The sequence below is a fragment of the Cariama cristata genome, unplaced genomic scaffold (assembly GCF_000690535.1).
Source record: "Cariama cristata isolate BGI_N322 unplaced genomic scaffold, ASM69053v1 scaffold36596, whole genome shotgun sequence".
In the NCBI taxonomy this organism is placed as follows: Eukaryota; Metazoa; Chordata; class Aves; order Cariamiformes; family Cariamidae; genus Cariama; species Cariama cristata.
In genome coordinates, this window is record NW_009622278.1 from 84,682 (window position 1) to 94,396 (window position 9,715).

The 9,715-nt window shown below is 45.4% G+C and overlaps 1 protein-coding gene across 1 annotated transcript in view; it reads right to left on the reverse strand.

Moving 5' to 3' along the window:
- The window catches only part of KLF7 (Kruppel-like factor 7 (ubiquitous)), a 63,302-nt gene that overhangs the window by 12,916 nt on the left and 40,671 nt on the right, over positions 1-9,715 (reverse strand). Inside the window, exon 3 of the mRNA XM_009702274.1 lies at positions 848-971. Within this exon, the coding sequence (XP_009700576.1) occupies positions 848-971 (124 nt within the window). The remainder of the gene's footprint in view (positions 1-847; positions 972-9,715) is intronic.

Here is a 9,715-nt window from a genome sequence, read left to right on the forward strand (position 1 = left end):
CAGAGATCACTGATCCTACACAAAACAAGCCCATGAACTTGAATTGCAAGATGTGCCTCAATCACTCTTGTGTTTTTGAAAATTATGCCCTTTTTATTGACTCTCCCCTATTGCATCTGGGGAAGCACGAAGCCCTGGACTCAGTGGTAAGAGAAGACAGTCATTGTACAGAAATTAAGTGCTTTTCTCCTAGAGGTTTCCTATAGATTTGGGGCACTTGTGGCACAGCAGCCACACACAATCCCCATCCCCCCTGTCGTACACCCATGTATTTGTGAGGCCCATCAGTTTTGTGAGGCCCATCCTGCCAAAATGCAGGCAGCCAGCAGTGATGCTTGGGGTAGTCCTTGAAGCAGAGCAAATACGAGGGAGCTCTGCCTTTGTGAGGGCACCAGGCTCATAGGACCAGGAGACAGAAAACTGCTGAGATGCTTTGTCGAGAGGACCATCCATCACTGAAGTGGTCTAGGGCCCTCTGGATGTATTCTCTGCTTTCAGAGTATTAACAAGACCTGCCCTATGGTCTGAATCTTGTGCCCACAACAGATACAGCAGGTTTCAGTCAGACCTACACCTGGTCCCACATCTTTCCCTGTGCTGTGGGACGGAAACAGCTCAGGCTGCTTAGGAAGTATTCCCCCTCTGCCAGCCTGCCTGGCCACTGAGGCAGAGAGGATGGGGCAGAGTGGAGGGTACCTCCTTGGCTGGGGGATCGGGGCAGTGGGACAGGAAGCCAGAAGAAGCCCCTCTGCTAGGAGCCAGATGTCTTGTCTTGGGGAGCTGGCGGCTCCATGCCACTCACAAAGTCCACATGTTGTTTGAACACCGTGTTAGGAGGCTGCATTACCTGTCACAATGGTTGCATTTAAAGGGCTTTGCACCCGTGTGCTTTCTGTAATGCCTCGTGAGCTCGTCGCTCCGTGCAAAACGCCACTCGCACCCTTCCCACGAGCACTTGTAAGGCTTCTCACCTGCAGAGGGGAGGAGAGAACAGTCAGCGTGGCAGCAGGATTACTGAGCACTCAACTTGCAAGCCCTCTGTCCTCCCACCTCGCCTCTGTCCCACTCAGGCATGTTAGCCTGTCACACAATTCAGTGCCAGTGTGGGATGGAAACAACTTAGGGCTTATGATACACTGTACTGAGCATGGACCCAGCCCAAATTTTACCACTGCTAAAATTCTTGCACAATCTTATTTCCCATTTCTAACAAAACCAGTCAATTACTCTTCAAAGAAGTGCTCAGAACATCCTCAAATGCCTGTCCTGCTGTTTGGCTGGAGCCTGATTTTCAGCCAGCTTTTCAGCTCACTCTACCCTTGCCAGATGAATTACTGTGGTACCTGTGAGTGACTGTACTAACACCTGAACTCACTGCAAGGTGTACACCACTCCAGAGTGACCACCACCACTGCATCGCATGCTTTACTCCAGCTGCCATTTACCCCTTACATGGCCAGACTCACATCTGTTCCCTTCAAACTTTCAGGCCCGCTGCCCACTAGGACTGCACCTTCTTTAGTTGCTTCTGACAACAAAAACTGTTCCTTGGTTCAAGAAACTATGCATCAGGACAGTGAGTGCAGGAGGAGAAAAGTTTTGTTCTTTAAATCAGCTGATCCTTCAGGCTTTTTGTACTACATCTTTATCAGCTGTTATTCTGCCCCAAAATATTAACCATACCACCGAAGGCAGTGAAACCATGCAGTGATAAGATTGGAGAGATTCTGGTCTCCTGCATTCAGGTCTACCTATCTTCTAATGTAAAGCAGTTTCTGCAGATCAGTCTGCCATGGTGTAACATCTGTTGAGTCATGAACACCTTCTGATGAAGAATTCCAAGGTCTCATGCCTCCTCTTTTCTTATTCAGTGCACATGTACTTGTGTGCATGCAAATTTACCATCTCCCTCCAGAACAAATGCTCCAGCGCATCTTCTCCTGTATAAACTCCATTTCACTATTCCCCGCACAGCCAGCACCGTATGGATGCATTAGAAGAGGAGGAAGTTGAGATAAAATGCAGACAAGAAATCACTTTCACTACCAAGCTTCTAAGCTGGGAATTATAAACAGTGAAGCGATTTTTACTTATTTGTTCTTAAAATTGCTAAGAAGGTGATCTTAAAAAAACCACCGCTGACCAATCTGAAGTTGCAGTCTGCATGACCTCTCTATGCCAATCACGTGAAACAATCACTTGGCCACAGCAGACACATTTCTCAGTGCAGAGATGCAGATTTCTATATTTAGCACATCTATTCAGCAAGTAAAGGAGTGAGATCTGATTATGGGAGACCTATGTATTTCAAGGTGACAAACTGGAGAGGCCAAAAGAGCAAGAAAATTGAAAAGGACAAGAGCATTGCATCAAAATACATGAAAAAAAAGCTCTTCTCTGGTGAGTGAGTTTCTGTGGACTTCTATGGCACAGGCAGCTTTGCTGCACAGTGGTCATCTGCCCCAGAGAGAACAGCGGAGTGGGCTGAGACGTTAACTGGAGTTGAGCCATTTTACTGGCCCCTGAGATGTTTCTTTGGCTCAGTAGCTCAATTAAAGGATTCATTGGGGTGAAGCAACGAAGAGGGGGCAGCAGCCAGCAAGACTTTGCCAAAATATCCATTTGTCCTTCAGTTCCTGAATGCAGAAAGGCCAGCCTGGATGTCTCTGTTGTGTGCCGCAGTCCAGCACGGGAAAATGCCTAACGGGATAATGGACTGAGCCAACAATAACACCACCCCACTTAGATTGTGCCTGCCTGGTCATCACTGCAGACTGGCCTTCTGTGCCTTTTTTCGTTTAACAGGATTTCTTCAGGGAAAAAAAAAAAAGCAAGAAACTTCTTGTTAGTGAGCCAAGTGCGGGTGTCTTGTTTCTGGGCTGGTTACTCAACTGTAATTCAAACACTGTCACCAGTGCTGGCCCCAGACACTAGAGCTGCAGTTACAGCGCTCTCCTCCCCCAGTCCTTGACATCCTACCTGGCATACTGCATCTGCTCTCCCCTTCTCAAAGAAAAGGGATTTCCCCAGTCCTGGTCACATCTGTGATGGCGCACTGGTTTTGTCTGAACAGTCCATGCATTATTTTCAACAGTTGTCAGTAAACAAGCCTCGATGATAATTCAGCTTCTTTGGTTCTCTGCCGCTCTCTAGTGCCTACCTTACAGTGGAGACAGCAAGGCTTTGTGAATTGCCTTCCAGTCTGTGTTCGCTATACGCACTGCAAAACAAACGCAGAAGATGACTGCTCAGCCAAATCTGGCAGGTACAGCCAGGCTGAAGGACAGAGTCGCCTACAGAGCAGAAGGGTGAAGGAAAAACATCCTGGGCTTCCTGTGAAACTATTAGGCTATTAGGACCAAAGCCGAGTTTGGCTTGTTAACATTTGTCAAGAGCTTTGAAAATGTACAGTGCTATATATAGGTTACGAGAGACAGAAATGCCAAGCATGATTACTGGTAAACCCATGGGATGCCACATCTCTCTGTTACTTGCTGCAGGGGCTCCTCTCTCAAGTGTTCCCAGTCTGGCCTCACACAGCCCTGAGCTGAGTTTTGTTTTCAGATGCTTTTCCTCTGTAACTCAAGCTCTGTTCCACAAAATGTCAGACAGTACCTCTTTGTGCTCCAGACAGCAGGCTGGCATACAGTGCTCCCCACAGCACAAGATAAATGCAAAGGAGCATGGTGACCTTTAAAGCCATGTCAGACGGCTCCTTGACCCAGAGACCTCAAAGAGGTTAGATTTCCTGCTCTCCTGCAGCTACTCAAAAACATGAGAGGGCAGGAGGAGAGAGACCTCCGTATCTCTGCACATGAAGGCTAAGAACAAACTGCTTCTTTAACAGCTGCTTTCACCTTACCCGAAGATGAAATGAAAGCGTATCTTGCCGAGGTGCACATATGTAGGAAGCATGGGAATGAAGAAGGGGGAGAGGGTCTTCCTACCTTGCTACTGGCAATGGCAGGGAGAAGAAATGCGAAGGATCTTTTCCATGTGCCAAGCAGCTCTTCTGTTGTTGTGGAGGATTAGTGAGAATAAAAGGATAGATGGTGAAATCCTCCTCTGCTGAAGGCAGTGGCACAACTCCCACTCACTTCTACAGGGCCAGGATCTCCCCCTTTTTAACAAATTAATTATGAGCTTCAAAATCCAATTAAAACCAGGAACATCAGAGAGCTGTGCCACACTGACTTTTTTCCAGGCTCTAATTCCTCAAAATTAATAACCACACTTAAAACTCGTGCCTGTGAGCCACTCCCAGGAAGGAGGCTCTACTTCTTAAGTCACCTTTATTCAACACAAGGATCTGTGCAGTGCTTAAACAAATCCGTAAATCCACATTTATACAAATGCACTCAACGGAGGAGCCAATGCACATCTGAAAAGAAGCCGATACCCAGATATGCAGCTGTTAAATACTCAGTTGTTTCAGTTTAGAACGTGTTCCACACCATGGGGCCGGTTCAGCTTTCACACATCCACAAACGCACCTGAGAAGAGCAGGCAGCCTGCAATGCAGACATACGTTTAAGCAGTGAATTACGCAATTTTTTGAGATGAGCGCTAGTGTTAAAACAATGTACCATTTGCTTAAGGAAAATCTTCTGGAACTGATCCAGAATAGCAGCTTTCAGTTTTTTCTAATTTTTTCCTTGGGAGGTGGAGACCACTACCTAGCAATTTCAAGCTTACTGACCACATCCCAGTTTCGTTGGGCAGCATGTGTACCAGAGAGCAGTGCAGCGTAGTAAAGGCGAGCTGCAGGGTGAAACAGTGGGTACGCAGGACCCAACATCCACACCGCGTGCATTTGAAGAGTGTTATTTCTGGCTAGCCGCAGCCTGGTCCTGTGGCCTAAACCCGTCCGTAGGTGAAGCATGCCAGCTGTGCACTTGCAGAGCCCCTCCTGCAACAGGCCACCCAAAACCACGTTTGTGCTCTGGCCAGGCTGAACCAAAGCACAGTCCACAGGGTCAAACAGAAGACTCATCTCAACAGGGGGTGCCTGATCACCAGAAAACACTCACATAGATGCATCCTTAGTTGCCTGCTGAGGATCCCTGAGAAGCAGCCTGCGCATGCCTGCAAGCGCACAGAGCGCTGTGCTGAAACCTACTGATCTAGAAGGACCTTATCATCAGAAAAGTTAGTGGTACAGAAACACTATTAGCCCTTCAGATTTGTTTCAGGGTTTCAGTCCATCATGACTGCATACTTCTGTGAAGCAGCCTCTCTTCACTGTGGCTCTGTCCTGTGGTCCATAGCCCATTTTAATCTTTTCATCTTCCTGGAGCATATTTTCATACCCTGAGGTTGGGATGCTTGGGGAATAGGCTCTCTGTTCCACCTCTGTTTATGGCACCTCACACAACCTAGCTCTTCTTCTAAACATACCTCCAAAGCACACTTCAGTACAGACTCACCCTCCGTCCTCTTTATTTCATCCAGCCTGGTCCAATCTGGTAACTGGAGGACAAAGACCTTTGCAAATCCATCGGAAATATGCAATAGTGAAGCTAGAATTCATGAGTTGCAACAAAAATCCATCAGACTTTGGCAGTCCTGAAATCGGGTCACTATTCCTTTGGTGACTAAGACAAATGCAAGAATCTAAATATTAGGCATCTAGTTACAGAAATAAACAAATGATTGGTATAGCTTTCTCTTGAAAGCCAAAAAATTTATAATTTGAAAATATGAATGAGCCAAGTGTGCCATCCCAGCAACACTGTGATGGTAAACACGTATCAGATTCCCAGCAAAACCTGATTGATAGAGCTGAGCTGGTTCTGTGATGGAGACACTCCACTGGTCCTTGGGACTTCTCCCTCCATTTTCGGGCCTTGGGCAGTCTCCGTGAGTTTCATCTCATGCAACTTCAGATATCGAAAGCCATCATCTGAAATAGCCACCTATGGCTCTTTTTCAAGTTAATGGAAAGGCAAAGGCATATGCGGAGTATGATACATCAGACCCCCGTCAGACTGGAATTGGAGGTGAGTTTCTCTCTTTTGGTGGTATGGGGGCTAGGCAAGCAGCTCAGCCGCAGACAGCTGTATCTTTGCTCTCCAGGCACAAAACAGAGAAAATCAGGTTTTCTCTCCAACACGTATTTAGATTGTAAACCTTATACAAGCCTTTGCAATAAATATTCCCTCACAAAACACAGCAGTGGGGAAGTCGACTCTTCTCAAGATCCAGAGACCCCCTGCCCTTGCCACCTACATCACACAGGTACCCTCTAGGTCCTAGGGGTATTTCTTTTGTACAAAGAGTAAGGAAGGATCTGCTACAGACATCTCAGAGTGGCTGTTACAACAGAGAGTGATTAGTAGAAACATGAAGCTGCAGGATGCAGAGGTACATAACCGAGATAGCTGAGGACACTGCCATGATCACAAAATGACAGCACGCAATGGATGCGGGGCATATTATACATCTTATATCTGCATTATTTATTGCCAACCCCAAGGGTTAAAAAGTCACGAGTCCAATCTCCCATAGAAATAATGAGATTTTAAAGAAGAAAACAATAATATTTAGAGATCATTTACCTTCTGCTTTGTAGGTAACCTAGGGTCATGATTTTAAACTTCTCTTTGCAGCCCTGCAGGCTAGAAACACTTATTATGAAATAGAAAGGAGTTTGCTCTCTATTCCCTGGATTTCCAGAGTGGGGACTTTAAGAAGAAAGCCCTCCAGATTTTGGAGTGTGCACAGTAAGATGACAGAGTTGGCAATGCTGTGGGGTGAAATCCTGGCTCCATTAAGGTAATTGGAAAAATGCCCATTAAGGCTTGAGTTTCACCCTGTATCTTTACAGAATTAAAAGTAAACAAAGATATTATGATTATCCATCTGTATCTATTTCCTTATTCCTCCTCTGCACCCCACCTTAAATGCCACACCACAAACATACATTGATTACAGTGTACTTAGTAAAACAATCAAGCAGTTTACGCCCCCAGTCCTGCAATGAAGTTCAGAGGCGAATCACAGTCAAAATCCTTGCTGCTATCTCTCCGTGCTAAAACACGGTACAGTCACAGAACTCTTTCTGTCAGTATGACCCAGTTAGCCAAAAACGCTTAAAGAAACTGAGGGGAAAAAAACCAAATCCTGTCTGTATGCATATTTTAAAGGCCATTCAAATAAGACATTTGTTGTACTATGTTTTAAGAGCTCCTTAATATCATATTATGTAACTACACAAAACTAGCATGCAAAAGTGTCTTTAAGAAAACAACAGAAACGCTCCCTTAAAAATCACCATGTGTTCCAATCCACCATGAATTATTTACATACAGTTTCAGGATCTAAAAAAAAAGTTTTATGAAAGAAACACAAAACATTTCCTTCCTTTTTAAAATCTGTGATTTAAAAACCTATTCAATATGAAACTAGTTTTAAAAGCCTCAATGTCTAAAAATATGTATTGAAAGACAGCTTTAGCTACACTTGCTCCAACACTGGTATTCCTGGAGAATCAGACAAACTGCAAATTACTACTGAAAAAGGAATTAAATGCAAGATTTCTGGCCTGGATTTCTCCTGTAAGGAAGCTCTAGGGGCCTGAGCTGTGCAAAGAAATGTGTGAAGAATCAAGTAGTGCCACTGGCTTTTTAAGAGAGTGTTTTAATAACTTTCCTCGTCACCCTTCCTGAGAAATTCTTCTGGGACCTGCTGTTCCTGGGCTGGTGACTGGGATCATGCCATTGCAGCAAGCAGTGGTGTCACCGCGGGACAACCCAAGGCATCCTTCAGAGGCTTGTGCCCATGGGGATGTTGTCAGTGTAGACGCAAGTCGCTCAGAAACGTCAGAAGCCGGTGCAGTTTTCAGTGAGAAGCTGCCCCCCAGATCGCCTTGCAGAGAAACACCAGGCAGGCATTTGTATTTGCTTTGCAGTTTATTACGAAAGTCTGCCACAGCACAATGGGATGCCTAATGTGGAACATCACATTAACAATATTTTATATTTATGTAGCACTCTTCATCTCCAAGGGTCCCCAAGAGCTTTACAAGCTACATACATGGCATACCAATGAAGCCAAGCCATAATTCTTCTAATTAGCTGAACATCAGCACGCAGCACATGTCACAACAGAAAATGTTAACGGTCACTCCTCTCTTCCTATGGAAAGAGCTACGTGATATTTAATAGAAGCATGTTGCAGAAGGACATTCAGTCTTAAGGACTCCTGAAAAAATGAAATCTAACCAGAGAGGTCTCCTTAACACCTGTGCTTGTCCTCCCTCATTACATACGCATACTTCATCAAATATGAGACACAGAAGAGGAGTAGCCCAAGACCTGATGCTTGTTAAATATCCCCACTTTCACACTCTATTCAGCAAGTTACCATCACATGGCTCAGGCAGCTGCTCTGCTGGTGAGGTTACAGAAAAGCTAGTGAGCAGCTGCTGTTCAGTGCACAACATCACCCTCTTTTTAAGATTAATAAGTTCATTTCTTTAGCAAAAAGGAAGAGTAAGCTATTTAATACACACATCCTCTGGAGATCAATGCTAACATCCAAGCGTATGTGTGTGCAACCCATCAACCAGTAAAACTAATTACAAAAATCAATTTCAGATACTTTTCTGAGCCTTTCATTCCTCAATATACTCCTAATTGATTTTTGTTGGAGAATAGAAAGCCTAATTATTATTTTTATTATTACAAAGAAATGCAAGGGGGTGCAGTGGTCAGTGCCTAAGTGGTTCACCAATGCTTTCTATCCAAAAAGAGGAAAAAGAAAAAAAAAAAAAGGCATTTTATTCACAGTTTTGCCACCTGCTGGGAAGATGGAAAAGCCTTTGAAAGGGTGACAAAGCACAAGAGAAAAGCTGGCAGGAGACAGTACGGGGCAGAAGAGGAATGTGACAGGATTGTGAAATACACAATGTGAGAAGGTTGTACCTATTTTTAGACGCACGGGGACGATCAAATGTAAAAGCAGTACATTTCCATGAACGATGTACAGCTCCTTTCATCCAAAAAGGTCAGCAGTGCCCTTATAGAGAGATGGCTCTGATCATGTCTATATTAGAGATGGGGGAAAAGAGGTTAAGAACCAGACCCAATGTCCAATCAGTCTTTCTACAAACTTCAAAGCTCCGCATTAGTCCCTAAGGGCCTTGCCAAAGCTTGTCTACTGAGCCAGCAGCAGTCTTCGGCATGTAGCCATTCAGGACATGAAAAGAAAAGAATTTTTGTGGCATTATGTCTTACATACACACAAGCACCTATCCACAAAGCCCACTCGCCTAGCTGAAAAGCAGAGAAAAGCAAAGCATGTAGCAACATTCAAAGAAATGGAAATTTTCCATTTTCTACCATACTTAAGAGGACACATTTAACGAATGCCTGTTGCCATACATGCCGAGCACTGAAGGTGGGGAGGAAGGCCATGCTTTATCTTCCTGGGTCTATGCAAGACTCCCATCGAGAGCAATGAAGCCTTTGAAACGCCGCTCCCCTTTCAAACCCCTTCTCCGCATTTCCTCTCCGAAGGAAGCTCCTGGCTGGCAGGGAGCAGGGCCAGGGGACAGACGCCGGCCGGGCGCACAACCCGCGCTTCTGCCCCATTAATTGCCAGCACATCCTCCCCCAGCCCCGGACCCTGGGGACAGCAGCAGAGCGGCAGGCCCAGGCGGGCACCCGGCAGCAACACCGGCAGCAAAACTACCCAATTAAGCCCTCAGAATAAG